Source organism: Hydra vulgaris, chromosome 01 (genome assembly GCF_038396675.1).
Source record: "Hydra vulgaris chromosome 01, alternate assembly HydraT2T_AEP".
Lineage (NCBI taxonomy): Eukaryota > Metazoa > Cnidaria > Hydrozoa > Anthoathecata > Hydridae > Hydra > Hydra vulgaris.
In genome coordinates, this window is record NC_088920.1 from 35,662,501 (window position 1) to 35,680,671 (window position 18,171).

An 18,171-nucleotide genomic window follows, 5' to 3' on the forward strand; every position below is an offset into this window, starting at 1 on the left:
TTTACCAACTTGTTGCTCTTACCTCTGGGGCAAGGGGATGAAATTTGTTTGGCTTTTTTTGTTCCCAGCCTCCAATCATCACAATATTTTGCAAAGAATCATTATTTGATATAAGTATTAACATAAAAATCTTTGAAGTTTGCGCCATGTCTGTTAGCTATCTCAAACATTAAAAAATGCTGAATCCCTCACTGATCTGTGGTTCGATGCCTGCTCTAGGCTTTTTTTTGACATGAAGCAAGCATAAGCTTCCAAGTTAAATGCTCTTCTGCAGTGCTCTGTGATGCGACCATTAGGTCTTCTTTTTAATGCACCTGAAGTAACCACAGATAAAAAGGTGTATATATATTTTTGAATCACATTGATACAATTTGATCTAGTTTAGTTTATAGCAAAAGATCAAAAGTCCTTTACCCAATCTTTTAAGGAAACCATTTTGGATTTGGATTTGTTTGATCCAAGCTCCAGTAACAGTATTTTAAAAAAAAAACATCATTTGATAACAAAATGAGGTGAAAATCATAAAATTTGTCAAATGAATGGAAAAAAGCCTAAGATCAACAAAAAATCACTTTACAAAAGCCAAAGTGTTCATTTATCTATCTTAATCAGTGAAAGATAGGTGCAACATATTTCTTAAATTAATAAGGAAAGTGTTGTTTTTGGTACAAGAACACATTTTAAAAATATTGTTGAGCGAATTAACTGGATTTGACATCAGAATCATAAAACATTTGACAAAACAATCATAAAAAGTGTAACTTCGAACAATTGGCGCGAATACTCCAAGAAAAAATAAAAATCATCAATAAAATCAAGAAAAAATAAAAAATAAAACATTTTTTCATATAAATATAAATCTCTTACACCTCTACACCACTCATTTGCCACTCCGCATAAAGATTGGTTGTTGAAAAAAAATTATGGGATTGGCTAATATATATATATATATATATATATATATATATATATATATATATATATATATATATATATATATATATATATATATATATATATATATATATATATATATATATATATATATATATATATATATATATATATATATATATATATATATATATATATATATATATATATATATATATATATATAGCAATTCACAGCTCTCGCAAAACAAGAATTATTTCATAAATATAAACTACTTATTTTTTTCTTTCTATTTTTAGATGTTGATTAGAAAAATTAAAGTTCTTGTGCAAACTACAGCAAGTTAAAAAAAAAGTTTGAGTTTTAGATTGACTTTTTTCCTTACCAAATGCATTTTTGGTAAAGCAGGATTTTAGTATCATAAATGTGATCATAAATATTACATAGGTATAATACAAAGTCATGATAGAATCAGTAAAAAAAATTCTTTTGTTTTTAAACACAGGTATGCAGTGCAGAGATATTTCTCCTTGGTGTGAAGTTACGTGTAATATAACTATTTCATTAATAACAATATGGTCAAGTTTGCAAAGTTCTTTATAAAAAAAAAGCATTATCATCGCATTACAGATCAATACTTAATTAAACCAATAATTGCATCATAAACTGCAATCCTTTTTTAAAGGCATGGTTATTGCAAAAAAAAAAAAAAAAAAAAATTAAAAAAGAGTGCCAATTGAAATGCAAACGCTTTTAATAAGATTGTACAAACTGATTGGTTTTTTAAAAAAAAATCAGTTTTTTATAAAAATGTCATTATGAAAAAGTAAATTGATAATATTCTGTCATAAATCATATCTTTTATTCAATGCTATGTCTTCCTAGTAAAGTTATAATTTAAAATTCAATTTATAATATTAAATATTTTTAAAAATACATTTAAATTAGTTATAAGGAATCACATAAATTTGTCTCATTTAAAGAGAAAAAAAAAGATAATGTGCATTTAAATGTTCTGCTAAAAAAAATTGTAAATATATAAACACTTCTTTTGCTTATTGTAATCTTTAATTGTTGCAGTAATTCTTATACTTCCTGCTCTCTATTACAGTAAGAAAATATAAAATATTTTTTATAAGCAGTAAAAACTTTTAAAGCTTTTTGTTAGTAAATTTTTTTATCAAATAAGTAAAGTTTTATTAAATAGATAGGTAGCTCGTGTAAAAACCTAAAGTTTTTTGTAAAAAGCTGTTTAGAGGAGCAGTTCACATGGCTCGCCATAATTTTAGGAGAGCTTATCTCCAGTCTTGCAGTCATTTACTCCCTCCCGAGGCCTATATATATATATATATATATATATATATATATATATATATATATATATATATATATATATATATATATATATATATATATATATGTATATGTATATATATATATGTATATATATATATATATATATATATATATATATATATATATATATATATATATATATATATATATGCATATATGCACAACTACTACCCTCACAACTACTACTTTTAGTATGAAATTATTTTGCTGAGCTAAATACGCAATATATGTGTGTGTGTGTGTATATATATATATATATGTGCGTGTGTGTATGTGCGTGTTCAATTTTTTTTTTGTGAAGTTTTTTTCATAATTTGAGAATATATCTTGATTGTTTCTATATCTTAAGGATGTTTATCAGTTATTGATAAATCAGTTCATAATTTATGGGAAGAAGCCAAAAAAATTGTACCAAATGGTTATGCTGCTATTTTTGATGCTAATGGAGTTGAAACTCTGAAAGATAGTTATAATCATATTAAACCTGGTGGACGGCTAATATCATATGGTAAATTTTTCATGTTTTTTGATGTGATTATCAGTAGTTGCAAAAGTTTTATACTTTAAAATATTTGATATTGTTTAGCTATGTTGTCCAATAATGATTAAATTTTGGTGTATTTTTTTGCTGATGTAAATACCCGTTTTTTACCATAAAGTAAGAAATATAAATCCTAATTTCTTTGAGCAATGTTTTAACATTTATTGCCTGATTTCAAGTTCATTGTGTATAAATCTATCACATGTTTCAATTTGAAACTAATTAAAAACATTGTTCTTTAAAATTTCTTAGTAATTTAGAAATAAAAAACCTTTTACCTTGTAGTAAAAGGTGTAAACAAGCACAACTGTTGGCAGTGATTACACCCCAAATCATAATAGCTAAATGTTTTTTAACAGAAGATGCAACATATTCAGAATCAATATATAAATTCAGTGACCAGTAAGCATTGCTCTTAAGTTAAGACTTGCTGTGCTGCAAACTGCTTAACTTGCACATTTTCTGAGAATATGACTCATTGCCACATTCTAACAGTTCAACCTTTATGTTCTTTGCAAAATTTGAGGCAATCACAAATATCTTTTTAAAAAAGGTATAGGGTTAATGCACAAAGGTACTATCAAAGTTTAATCATCCTTGGCAATAGTGTCTTTAACTTGTCAAGGAACTTACATTTACATTTGCATCAGGAGGCAATTAAGTAAGAACTTGTTAGCTTTAAGTTAATTCCTCAAATTTTATATCAAACAGAGTTATATCTATTAAGTTTTTGGTTTATTGCTTTTTTCCATCAGATTTTATTAGATCTACTTACAGAACAAGCGGAAGGACACGGGTACCCTGAAGGTCACCTTCAACCTTATATCTTATCCCAAAGAGTTTTTTTTTTGATTATTTGTGATTGTCTTATTACAGAGAACCGCGGAATACCATTTAACCAAAAATTTCATGCCTCTTTTTTTAACAATTTTGCTTATTAAAGTCTCTGAAAGCTATTCACCTTTAAAATTATTGTGCTTGTCCAGATAAATATGCATTTCATTCTACCTTTATAGGACACTCTGGTAAGGTTTATTTTAGACAGTAACTATTTACAAATAGAAGCACCTGATTAATGTTCTCAAACAAATTTTCATACAAATCCTTTGAAACTTTAAATTTATACTCATCAAAATATTTTGCTTTTTCTTTTATTTAAATGTTGATCTAGCTCTGGCTTTAAAGAAATTGATAGCAATGTAACTTTCAGATAACCTTGCGCTCCATTTACCCAAATCATAACATCTGCATTCTCTAATATAAAAGATCTATGTTATAAAATTGTTGCAACTAACTCATCAACATTATTACATATAACAGAAATAATTCTTTCAATATATTAAACAATAGCAAAGAAAACATATAGTATAAAGCTTTATATAAAGTATTATATTATAATATAATATTATTATAAAGCTCTATTTACAATTAAACCACATTTACATATATATATATATATATATATATATATATATATATATATATATATATATATATATATATATATATATATATATATATATATATATATATATATATATATAAATATATATATAAATATATATATATATATATATATATATATATATATATATATATATATATATATATATATATATATATATATATATATATATATATATATACAGTATTCTGAAAAAGTTAAGAACCACTAAATAATAAAAAAAATTTTTTTTCAAATAAATTTAATTAACTTTTATTCTATAGATAATAAAATCGTCTTTTTTTTTCAAACATATTAAATATAGCATGAGAAAAAAGAAAAAATTTTTTTTTTTTTGAAAGTTAGTTAATAGAACCTATAAAAAATAAGGATTAAATATTATGTGTTATTTTTTTTTTATATTTTTTTTTGTGAAAAAGTTAAGAACCACAAAGAATTTTTTGTGCTAAATGCAGCAGAAACGTCTTTTTAAATTTATTTTTCCCTTTTTTTTTAAATATTCTTTTAATGACCTGAGTTATTACCAAAGAATCAATAAAAACATTTGAAAAAAATTAATTTTTTAAATACTTTTAAAAAAAGTATTTAATTTCAAACAAACAAAAAATTCTTTCCTTTTGAAAAAATGAGCAGAAAAGCTATTACCTATGAAGATCGTGTAAAAGTGGTGCATTTTCACCAGGAAGGTAAATCCGCTCGCGAAATTGGAAGAATACTAAAGCGATCACATAGTTCGGTGCTAACAATCATCAAAAGATTCAAAGAGACGAAATCTTACGTTGATCGCCATCGTTCTGGAAGACCGCGTTTGATGACACCCAATGATGATCGCCTTTTAATCAGGTTGGCAAAGAAAAATCGAACCATGCCGTTGCATGAATTAAGAAGGGAATGGAAGCTTTCAAATGGATGTCAAGCCTCGGCATCACTTGTGCGTAGGAAACTATTAGCTAACAATATGTTATGGAAAAAAGCTGTTCTAAAACCGCGGCTTACCAAACGACATATAAAAAAGCGAAAAGAATTTTGCCAAAGTGTCAAAGAATGGTCTAAACAAAAATGGAGGACAGTAATGTTCAGTGATGAGATGAATATCGAGGTTGATAACCGAAAAAACCGAATTATGATTCGCAGGCAGCCTTTAGAAAAATATAATCACGATTGTATCGTTCAAAGAACAAAACAAGGTAGCGGGTTGGTTGGAATATGGTGCTGCATGACATATTATGGTCTCGGTATGTTTAAATTATTTGATGGTCGACTCAACTCTACTTATTATGTCGATATTTTAAATAACAACTTGTAACCGTCAATTGATGCACTTGAGCAAAGCGTTCCGTTCATTTTTCAGCAAGACAATGCACCATGTCACAGGGCTAAAATTGTCTCTGAATGGTTCGAAAGTAAAAATATTGAGCGTCTAACTTGGCCACCAAATAGCCCAGATCTAAATTGCATTGAAAATCTTTGGAGTTGGCTTGATAAAGAGATTGCCAAGAAAGCACCAAGGAGCCTTGAGGAGTTGCGCAATATTTTACCAGCAATACTTGGAAATGTTCCCATTTTACATTTTTTATATTTGTTTAAAAGTTTTTATCACTATTATTATTTTTTATTTTGTTTGTCTATTTTCTAAAATTTATTATTATTATTCTTTTTACCAGAAAAATATATTCGGTTAAAAAAAAATTTAAAAATAAAAATAAAGTATGATTTGTTTTTTTTGTGGTTCTTAACTTTTTCACAATACTGTATATATATATATATATATATATATATATATATATATATATATATATATATATATATATATATATAATATATATATATATATATATATATATATATATATATATATATATATATATATATATATATATTAGGGTGTGTCAAAAAAAAGTCATGTCTGAAAAAAAAAAAGAGCCATAGCTTATCATCTGCCCAGACCATGATTTAGTACTAAGGAATTTTTTTTTTTAATTTTGAACCCTGATGGTCCCTCCAGGGAGTAAAAAGGGCAATTTTTATAGCGTTTTGTACCATTTTTATAACTGTTTGGAGGAAGTCTTAAAATTTACATTTTTAATTTTTTTTTTATATTTCTGTCTGTAAAGACCTATTTAATCTAAATAAAATGGGCTCTTATCTAAAAAAAAAATAGATAAAAATTTTAAATAGTTTTAAAAAACCCCAAAATCCATAAATATTTAACAAAAACAAATATTTTTACGCAGCACTTATTTAGGCTTTTTTAAATAAAGTTCTAAATCTTTTCAGTAAATAATATGTTTTATTGAAATATATTTTATATAAAATTTTGTTTTTTAGATTAAATAATAAAAAAATTAATAAAATGCCACAAAAAAAAAAAGCTAGAAGTAATAGATTGGATGAAATATTTTTAGTTAAAAATTTAATCTCCAAACTTCCAGCAAAGAGATTCGCAACTGCTAAAGAGTTAATTCAATATTATCTCTTTCTACGAAAATCAAAATGTGAAACAAAAGTGAAATGCTTAGTAGGTTGTCCTAACAAAAGTTCTTCTTTTATACCTAACTGCCCAGTTAATCAGTCTGACTGCTGCATACTATCTAAACTGATGGATCCTTGGATACATGGTGGATTTAAAGTGCTTACAATACAAAAGCTTAGGTAACTTTTATCATTGAGTTCTAATCAGTTTATTCTATAAACCTTTATACAAGTAAATATTGTTTTTTAAAGGATTAAAGTTGAGAAATTGTTAAAGGAGTGGGTGAAATTAAAAGATAAAAGAAACAGAGCAAATCCTGCTGAAGTAAAAAAGAGACATTTATTTGAAGAACAAATGAATAAAGTATTTTGGATTGGAGAACACCCTCATGTTATGTTTGAAGAAATACTAAAAGATAAAATGAGAAGAGTGAAAGACAAGGAAGAAGATATTGCTTTTTTAAAAGACCAGCTTGGGGAAAGGAAAGGATTTCTTGGAGGTAGAGATAAAAGATATGAGTATTCTGTTGAAAGAAATAAAAGAAGCAAATCAAATTTAGAAAAAGAGCTATCAGTAGTGTTAGATACAAATGATTTAGATTATCTAAGTTCTTCTAGTGACACTAGCGACAATTTAGGCCAGGAAACAGATATCGACTTTGATTGTAACGAGATTCCTAATATTCAAAATTCTGTTCTTCTTCCTAAAAATATACTTGAATCTACCGCTCATACAGCAGTTGGGGAGGGTATAACACCCCACCAACATACAGCTTTGATTAGTAGTGTTATTGTCATGGCTGGTGGTTCTGTAGCAAACTTCAAGTGTTCTAAATCCACATCTTACAGAGCTGCAGAGAACATAATATCTGCCGGAGCAAAAGAAATAAGGGAATATATAAAAAATGCTGTAGTTTCATCAGACTCACTAATGACCATACACTTTGATGGAAAAATAGTCAATGAATTGACGGCCGGAAAGCAATTAAGAAAAGATAGAATTGCAGTTTTGGTAAGAATTGATGGGAAAACAAAACTACTTGGCATTCCTCCAATAGAGTCTAGTTCAGGGGATAATCAAAAGCAAACTATTTTTGAATTAATGGAGTTTTTTGGATTAGAAGATAAAGTTAAATGTATCTGCTTTGACACAACTTCAGCAAATACAGGTGTTTGGCAAGGTACTTGCATGAGATTAGTTCGTCAAATTCAATGCCCATTGTTGCTGATTGCATGTAGACATCATGTAATTGAGCGGCACATAACTCATTTCTGGAAGATTTACCCTAGCAGCAAAACTTCTGGTCCACAAAACAAACTATTTGAATTTCTAAAAAAAAATTGGAACAATATAGATAATGAAACTAAGGAACTGAAAAGAATATTATTACCACCTGGAACATGGATATATACTCAAAAATTAGCTGCTATTCAGTTTTGTAATAATGTGATCAATTTAAAGATCTTTAAAAAGGTGCTATTATAATTTTGATTTTGTTTCTATTTATTCTAAATATTTAAAATAAACAATTGTAACAAATTAAAAATATAACAAAACTTTTTAGGATGGAAATGTTAGAAAAGAATACCATGAGCTAGCTGAACTTACTTTAATGGTTCTATCGTCAAATAGCTTTAAATTTCATTTACCCGGACCAGTTCACCATTCAAGATTCATGGTAAAAGGTTTATACTATTTAAAATTATATCTTTTAATGAATGAAATCCCAAACCTCACTGACAATGAAAAAGAAGAAATAACTGGTATGGTTTTATTCATTTCTCTATTCTATACAGAGTGGTTTCTAAAAGCAGTTCTAAGCTCTTTAGCACCAGCACAGGTATATGGTCTTTTAGTATTTTATTGAGAAGTTAGAGGGCTTGTTATTGAATAAAATGATTCAAAATATTTATTAATATTATTTAATAGGATATGAAAGCTTACTGGCAAATGAAAAAGTTTGAGGAATGGAATCTACATGGCTCCCAGGCTGTTGTGAGCTCTATTCTCAGACATACTTGGTATCTGGATCCCACTTTGGTAGTTTTCGCCCTAGCAGATGAAAAATGTAGGGAACGTGGTGATATGGCCAAGAAACTGTATAGTTTGCAAAGATGTCCAATTGACAGTTTCCCTTTGGAGCGCCAAATAATGGACCAATCTGTATTGAAAAGTCTTGTCTTCAGTAAAGATGAGCCTCCTAGTTTAGCTCCATTAATAACAGACAAGTCGTGGCTAGTTTTTGACATGCTAAGACATGGATAGGCAGAAACTCAATGGATGAAGATACCTCCAGAGTTTTGGGAATTCAATGATTTTTATCTAGAATTTAGAGCAACAGTCACGGGACTTGATGTTGTTAATGACTGCTCTGAGAGGGCGATTAAGTTAGTTCAAGACCTAATAAACAGAGCAAATTCTGAGGAGAAAAGGCAGGACACCCTTCTCTTTACAAATAATTACAAGAAAAACAAAAAAAGTAGAAAAAAAATTGATTACGAAAAGGCCGCTAGCAAATCTAGTTTCTTTCTAGAGAAAGTGGTTTGAAAGCTAGGGTTTGAGTATTCAAAATAAATAACTAAAGTCATATACAGATGTTAACTATATCAAAAAATGTCTTTATACTTGAAATAATTCTATATGTCAAACATTAGAAAAAGAACATTTTGAAATAAAGAAAAGAAGAAAAAAACATTTTGAGTTAGATTGCTTAATGGTATTATAAAATACTTTTTATATTTTTAATGGCTTGAAACTGAAGCATTATATGGTGCTGCTCAACTTTTTTATTACAATAGAGGTGTAGACACTCAAACAAATGCTAATAAAAAACTACAGGAGCTTGAAGAGATTTGGGATGCTGTCATAAATTGCATGCAAAATCATTAAAATTTGAAAATCTTATAAGTATTACAACGGGTTCAGTGGAAATGGTTGGTGCTGTGATATTGATTTCCAATCACATTAAAGCTTTGAGAAAAACTTAAAACATTTAAAATGCTCTTATGTCATTTATTTTTTGCACTTTAGGAAGTGTTGAATTAGGAAGGGGTGGAGAGGTTAAGGTTATTGCTCTTGACATTTCTTAAGCTTTTGATAAAGTTTGGCATGCTGGTCTTCTTCATAAGCTTTCTTCTTACGGTGTATCTGGTAACATCTTTAAAATTATTGAATCATTCTTTTCCAAAAGTAGTATAAGAGTTGTCCACGATGGACAGCACTTTTCTTCATATCCTGTAACTTCAGTGGTTTCTCAAGGTTCGATCCTTGGCTCTATACTCTTTTTGATTTACATTAACGATCTCCCAGAAATTCTCACATCTAAGGTGGTATTGTTTGCTGATGATACTATCATTTATTCTTGTCTTGATAAAAAGCCAGCACTCTCTGATTTCTTGGAAGGTTATCTTCCTTTGATGATTAATGGTTATCTTCCTTTAATTCGTAAAGACTTCAATAGTCATATGCTTGGCCTGGGCATTTTCATTCGTAAGAATTCACTCATTTATCATGAAACTAGGTTTAAATCCATAGGCTATTCTTTCATGTGCTTTCGTTTAGCACCCCTTCACTCTATCGCCTTTCTCTTTGTTCTATATCGCTCTCCTTCATCTCAAGACTGCACTCTTTTTGATGTTAATTCTGATGATAATGACCAAGCCCTCTCTCTTTATCCATCAGCTAATATTGTTGTTGTCAGTGACTTTAATGCTCACCACTCTGAATGGCTTGGCTCTAGTGTCAGTGATTCTGCAGACATTAAAGCCCATAACTTTTGCCTTTCTCAATCCCTAACTTAAATAGTCAACTTTCTAACTCGCTTTCCAGACAACCCGAATCATTTACCTTCTCTACTCGACTTATGTCTTGTTTCTGATCCTAGTCAGTGCTCAGTTTCTCCACATTCTCCCTTAAGTACTTCTGATCACAGTTTGATCTCTCTAAAACTAATATCTCATTCTTCTTTATCACCTGAATCCCCCTATTATTGTATTGTCGTACCTCTTACAACTACCTTAAAGCTGACTGGGATTTTTTCCGTGATTTTCTTTGAGTTGGCCCTTGAATAGAAATCTTTTGTCTTCCTGTCAACAAATGTGCTTCTTGCATAACTTCGTGGATTCAGGCTGGCATGGAATCTTTTGTTCCCTCTCGGCGATTCCAGGTCAAGCCTCACTCTCCTTCATGGTTTTCCTCACACTGTCCTGCTGCAATTGCCAATCGAAACCGTTACTTCCATATCTATCAGCAAAACAATTCTCCAGAAAAGAGACATCTGTTTATTACTGCTAGAAACCATTGTAAAAAGGTTTTGTCTAACGCCAAAAGGTTATTTGTGTGATGATGAAGAGTAGATGACTCGATGAGTCATCTACTCTTCATCTTCTAGGATTAGCTCTTACTTACCGATCTTTCTTGGAAACCATATATCAAGTCAGTTGTAAAATTAGTATCTGCTAATGTTGCATCTCTTTATCGAGCTTGACACTTTCTTACTTCAGATTCTATTCTCTATCTCTATAAATCTCAAATCCGGCCTTGTATGGAATACTGTTGCCATATCTGGGGCGGATTTTCTTTTGTTGCCCTTTCTCTTTTAGACAAGGTGCAAAAACGCATTGTAAACATAGTTGGACCTGCTCTTGCAGCCAACCTCCAACTATTATCATGTCGTCCTCATGTTGCTTCTTTTTTTTTCTTTTCTACAAATACTATAATGGGCACTGCTCTAAAGAGCTAGCGTCTCTTGTGCCATTTACTAAAATTCATTTTCGTGTTACTTGTCATTCAATTAAGTCTCATCCTTTTTCTGTGACTGTTCCTTAGTGCTCCTAAAACTCTTATTCGACTAGTTTTTGTCCTCAAACAGCTCTTTGGAATTTGCTTCCTTTATCTTGTTTTCCTGATTGATATAATTTGCAATCTTTTAAGTCGTCTGTCAATCGGTATCTTGCTTTACAATCTTCATCTTTTTTCTTCCAATAACTTCCAACTCTAATAGTGGTTGCTTGCAGCCTTGTTGGAAGTAAAGATGTTGAAAAAAAAAAAAAATTGAATTTGGTGACTATTTAGTAAATGTTGTAAATTTCAAGAATACCATAGAAAACATGAATTAGAATGCAACAAATCTAATTGTTATCTCAAAATTCAATGGTTCCAATTGCAGAAATTGCTTATTACAATGTTGGAAATAAGAATAAAAAATAAAAACTGAATGTTACATGTTGCATATTGTAGTATAATGCTACCATTTTAAGGTTTACCATCCAAATTTATGATCTACTTCTACCTTTTCTCACAATTATATTGAGGATTTTATATTAGAGGTTCCCAGATAAGTTTCTTTGACTACAAATAAAAAGTTTCACATGATTCATGCATGACTAGTAATAACTCATTTCGGAAAATCAAAATATTAGTTTTGTTGATTCCTGCCAATCACGGTTACGAACTATATTTTTCTCCTAACGAAATTCATTCTTGTACGTCTTATCATTTTATTAAATCACAATTTTATATAGCAACTCATTCTTGTTAAAAAAAATCTAGTTTTTTTCTGCGCACATCAGTGCTTTAAAATTTTATCACCTTACTATATTTGTCTGATTAATTTTAATTTGCTACTTTTTTGTCTTCTATTAACTATTTTTTGCCACCTTTAATCGCCATTCCATTTTTTTTAGTGGGGCTATTATGGAGTTGATAACTGCTTTATATGTTTTAATGGAGTTGATAAGTTAGTTGAATTGGAAAAATAGAATTAACTAGAGTCGGATATGTAAATGTTTTACAAAAAAACCTTATGCCCTTTGTCTAAAACTTAGTATAATTTTTTGGCAGAGGGCATAAGGCTTTTTTCTATAAATTGTTACAATTAAACTAAAAAGTTTGACAGTTTTTAATATCATATAAACTTTCATTTTTCTCAGAAACACAGCTTTAAAAGAATTTATATTAAAAGTTAAGGTTTTGCTTAAGCATTTCGATGTTTTAATATTCAGGTTCTGCAACGCTTTTTCCTCGTTCAACAAAAACAAGCAATGGCGAATTGTCTACATATAATTGGTTGAAATTAGTGTGGAATTACAAGAATCGCACTGTATTCGATCCTATGGAGGTATTTGTCTTTTAAATCAAATATTGTGCTTTGTTTTTGATGAAAGAAATAATTGTTGAATGTTTCTATTTTATTTAGATGACATCATCTAACAAGAGTGTCATGGCTTTTAATCTTAGTTTTATGTTCGGCGAAAAAGAATTAATTAAGGAATGCTTAGATATTTTGTTTAAATGGATAAGTGAAGGTTCAATAAAACTAGACAATATAACTGAGTATTCGTTACGAGACGTGGCAAAGGCCCATCGCGATCTTGAATCCGGTAGCAGCGTTGGAAAAATTGTATTGCTTACCAGGGGTGGAAACTATGAAAACGTAGAATAAATAAATACACGCATACAGTATATACAGTGGGGTGCAAAAAAAAAGCCACACTCAATTTTTCGATAAAAAAAAACATTAAAAAAATGTCTTAAACTCATATAATAAAAGTAATTCAGGATTTTTAAAGAAATGTATATAGTATTATTGTACATTACATGTAATGAAAAAAAATTAGGATTTGTAAAGTATTTTTCAAGTTTTATCTGTATTAGTACTTAATTGGCCATTCTTTGTTTCTTATGACTTCTGCGCATCTATCTACAAGTCTTTTTAATAAGTCATTTGGTAAAGCATTCTAACGTGCAAGAAGAATTTGGAACAGTTCATCTTCATTTGTTGCCCGACGATCTTGCAATTTTCTATTCAATATAGACCGAAGATGTTCTATTGGATTTAAATCAGGAGACTGTGCTGGTTAAGACATATATATATATATATATATATATATATATATATATATATATATATATATATATATAACACACAAAAATAAAATTGTAACATAATTTTATATGAACATATTTTATATATATTTATAAAATTATATGTGCATATAATTTTATTTATATATAACTTTAAAATTTGAATTTTACTGAATTATACCAATTAAACATTCAAAATATGATGTACAAATAAATTTTTACAAAGTAATGAACCTTTATTTTTATTGTTATTGATGCGTGTTTATCAAGACAAATAAAATTTAATGAAGCCGTCAAAGTTCAAAAAGTTTGCTTTTGAGAGGAACTTTAAGTTTAATGAATGGAGATGAATGAGGATGAATGGTGCTAATATGTGTTTTAAAAGCTATTTTTAACATTGAAAAAACACTAATATGTATGATTTTAGGTATGTGACAGAATATAATTTTGAAACAACAGCCATCAGCTTAACTATCTTTTTACTCATAAAAATTAGTCTCATTAAATTAAACTATAGAACTAATTGTTTCGCAACATTTCAGCCTATTTATAAACTATTTTTTATTTATATAAGCATGAAGTATCTGTTTAAAACATCATTAACTTAAAATTTCAATTAACTCATCGGTGTAAATAATACGCCATTTTTTAAAAATATCGTTCATTTGCCAATTATTTATATATATTTCACGCATGGTTTTTGTGACGGTATTCGGAACTTTTGATGTTTACAAGCGTTGCACTTCCATCTATAACCTTCCATGGTTAGATCATGGAAGTATAAAACAGATGGAAGTTCATCGATGAACGATGTTTGTGCAAACAACAAAGCAATTTCAAGTCGTCTCGGAAGTATGGTTGTAACTAGTAACCAGACTAGTCTATGGATAGACTTACAACACAGACATAGACAATTCTGTATGTTGTAATGGACACAACAAATGTTTAATTTTTTGTCCTTGTTGTGTCTATCAAATTTTTGATGGTGTCCTAAGATTGCTCAGTTAAAAAATAATTTTCACTTCATAAGTCTACAAAGCATAATTTTTTGTCTATTTGGTGTCTATGATTTTGTCTAAATTTACTTGATTTCATAAAACCAGAAATATTGATTTTTGCCAATAAAATCTAAATTACCCAAAAAATCCCTTAGAAACAAAAAAACTCCTTGATCACATATTTTTAAAATAATTTTATTGAAGGTGATAAAGATTTTAGTGACTAAGGAAAATTTTTTAAATGATAAACTTACCTTCAACTTTTTTGAAGTAATCCCAAACTGGAGAGGGCATTTTAAAAATAAATTTTCACGCACATTCACTGAGAATTGAAAAACAACTGAACTGAGTAATTAATGAACTTCAATTGAGCACAAAATAGTCCATTTTGAGGTTTTTAAATAGACATTAACTTTTTAATCAACAGCACACGCTGGACAAAAAATTAAAAAATGAACTTCTGTTAGAAAAATTGTATTTTTAATTTTGGGCTCGTTTTCAGTTTTTGAAACGATGCTGCAGTGAAAATTTAATTACTCGTTATAAGTCCAAATTATATATTAAATAGATCTTCTATACCTCATTAAAAAATCGAGATTGTTCATTTAGTGTCTGTTTTTAAAATGATTGTCTAGAAAGACAAACATTTTTTATAGACAATTCATTTTTGATAGTTGTAATTAAAATTGTTGCAATTAGTGCTTTGTCGAAGTCTATTTTTGTCCTTTTATAATAAGTCCATTAGAGATTGTCTGGTTGCTAGTTGTAACCGACACTGTAATGGTTTTCTGTAATGGTTTTTATTAAAACATTAAAAAAAGAATTATTCTAGGGATATGCTGCAAAGTTTCAACCATTAGTAATTGTAATTATTCAGCAAAAGGTTTATTAAAATTCGGTAATTAAATAGAACCACTTTATTTTAAAATATGTTAGTTTAAGCTTCTTTTCTTGCTTCAAGTCATAACACGACATTTGATTAAAAAGTCAACTAAAACAATTTTTAATAAATCAGAAAATTGTTTTCTAAATTACTAAAATTTAAGGTTTCATTAGCTGTATATAATAGTTCCATTCATTCTTGTAGTACTCTATTCATTTAATATTAAGTTTATAAAAAAAGTTGTTGTATGCCGTTTCGTTGCGCATATTTTTAACGTTTATACTTGAATATTATTGGCGAACCTTTAAAATACTAAACTTTAAAATTATTATAAACGTACCTATTTGCGTCAACGTATAAAGATCAGGCATTTAAGTACAGTCTTGATGTCGTTTTCTTTTTGTTTACGAAGCAAAAGGTTACAAGCATAGTCCCGAATAATTTCAATGCGGTTGAACTTCCATCTGTTTTATACTTCCGTGGTTAGATCTATTTTGCTTTGAAAAGTACACGATACATTACTCGTAAAACTTTAAACGCGAGTTTCCATACCAAAAAATTCTTAAAGAAACGTCTTTTGCCATTTATTAAAAAGTATATCCCACAATATTTTTGCTTGATTTGGCTATAATCCACTAGTTCAAAAATTCTTCAGAATGGTCTAAACAACATGGCTTCGAAGTCTCCAGAATGTCTTTAAAATGGTCTGAACAAAATGACGTCGTTTGCACCTAAAGAAGCAAACCACAAAATCGTTCCGAGCAGCGAGTTATTGAAAGTTATGGGTCGATTATAAAAAAAATCTTATTGAAAAGCAAGAAAGTCTTCAGTTAAAAAATATTTAAAAAAACTGAAAAGCAGTTTAAAAAAAAAGTAACTCAAAGCAAGATTGTTCGTAAATTCATTTGTTGGATATTTTTGCGACTATTTATAGTGAAATTTTTGCGAGTAATACATGTGAAATAATCGCAAAAGTATTTGGTTTCCATTTAAACGTCCAATAAAAAATAAAAAAAATGTGTATAACAAATAAGTAATTAGCTTTATTGTGTCAAAGTTAGCTTCATTGTGTAAAAAAATTACAAAAATCTGTTAAGTAGTTTTCGGGTAATTAACAATTAAAAGTTGCTAAATTCATTGTGTTCAACCGATAATATCACCGATATATACAACTTTTGGTTACTTCCAATCACATTTCCATAAAAATCTATTATCCAAATAATTTACGGTAATTGACATTTTAGCGGACACAGACGTCCATGGGAAATCTATACAACATCTTATGGACGTCACAAGTCCGTAGGACGTTTGTGCCCGTTGAGTACAATCTTCAAAAATGAGTACAATTTTCAAAAATGTTTCAAAAGATTATTTCTTGTTAAAAAAGACAAAGATAAAAAGTATAAGCAAATACCCAAGAACAATTGCAACGAGTATAAGAATTTATAAACGTAAATTAAGTAATCGATCACGTGCTTCGTATCAAGAAGAAGCCATGCGAAATGCCTTGTTGGATATCTTTTTTTTTTTTTTTTTGTTATTTAGGTGCCCCAAGAAGACCTAACGGTCTTGTCACAGAGAACCATGGAAGTGCATTTAACCAGGAAGTTCACGCCTCCTTCCTTACCGTGACGCGAAAATATGTCCTAAGCTCGTTTCGAACCTGGATCTTCTGCTTATATAGCAAGCGCTCTAACCACTGCGCCACAGCCGTATCTCAATAAACAGAATGTCAATCTTCAAAATATCAAAGTTGTATGGTATTCCTTATGGTACACTGCTCAACAAGGCAAGCTGAGGCACAAAAAATATGAAAGGAAGACCAGATTAAAGCCCGATCTCAAAAAAAAAATTAAAAAAAAAATGATGCTACAAATTTTTAGCACTTCGACAGATCGGAAAATGCATTTGGATTGTATCGATATACGCCTGCTAGTGAAAGAATCTCTGGATAGGATAGGTGTCACTAATTCAAAATTTAAAAACAACTTTTCTTTCCCTGATTTGATGAAATCTTTTTTATTGTTTGCAGAAAACTGACAGCCAGAATTGCTAACAACATAACGCCAGCAAAAGCCGAAATTGATGAAGATTCAGCCTTGTCGGTTTCTTTCTCCAATGTTTATTCACAAAGCTGAAAACTTTGCGGCTGGTCAGTTTTTCTCTACCATCGTTACGTAAAGCATACAAACATAAAGTAGCTGTGGTGCAATAGTTAGAGTTCTGATTATTTAGCTTGACATTTTTCATCTGATATCATCGAAGCTTGCTCGAAAAATAATATCCGCTTTATGTATTTAATCTCAAATGCCATAGATCTGCTGCAACCACTTAATATTGTTATTTTCAGATCTTTTAAAGTTGATTAGAAGAATCTTTTATATACATGTTGCAAGATCTTCAACCATCAAAGGCAAATAATAGATATCAGCAACAGTTTGCAAATGTAAAGTATTTTGATACAAACGTGTGTATTAAACGTGTGTATCAGATATGCTTTCAGCAAATATCTGAAATGCTCCGTAAATAGTTGTTTTTGGAACATTTGATAACATTACCATCTAATCTTTCAAATATTTGTTTCAATAACTACTACCCTGCAGCAGTTGAGGCATATATTACATAGTATTACTTAAATATTAGTCATGTTTTGACATTAGTTTTTAGGTTGTTTTGTTTTATATATATGTCTCTCAA

At 29.0% G+C, this 18,171-nt stretch overlaps 1 protein-coding gene across 1 annotated transcript in view; it reads left to right on the forward strand.

Annotated features, from left to right (window-relative positions):
- The window catches only part of LOC100212244 (synaptic vesicle membrane protein VAT-1 homolog), a 25,030-nt gene extending 11,671 nt beyond the window's left edge, over positions 1–13,359 (forward strand). The window contains exons 3-5 of the mRNA XM_065788010.1: positions 2,600–2,758; positions 12,732–12,847; positions 12,926–13,359. Coding sequence (XP_065644082.1) covers positions 2,600–2,758; positions 12,732–12,847; positions 12,926–13,171 — 521 coding nt within the window. The 3' untranslated portion in view covers positions 13,172–13,359. The remainder of the gene's footprint in view (positions 1–2,599; positions 2,759–12,731; positions 12,848–12,925) is intronic.
- Positions 13,360–18,171: the final 4,812 nt, after the last annotated feature.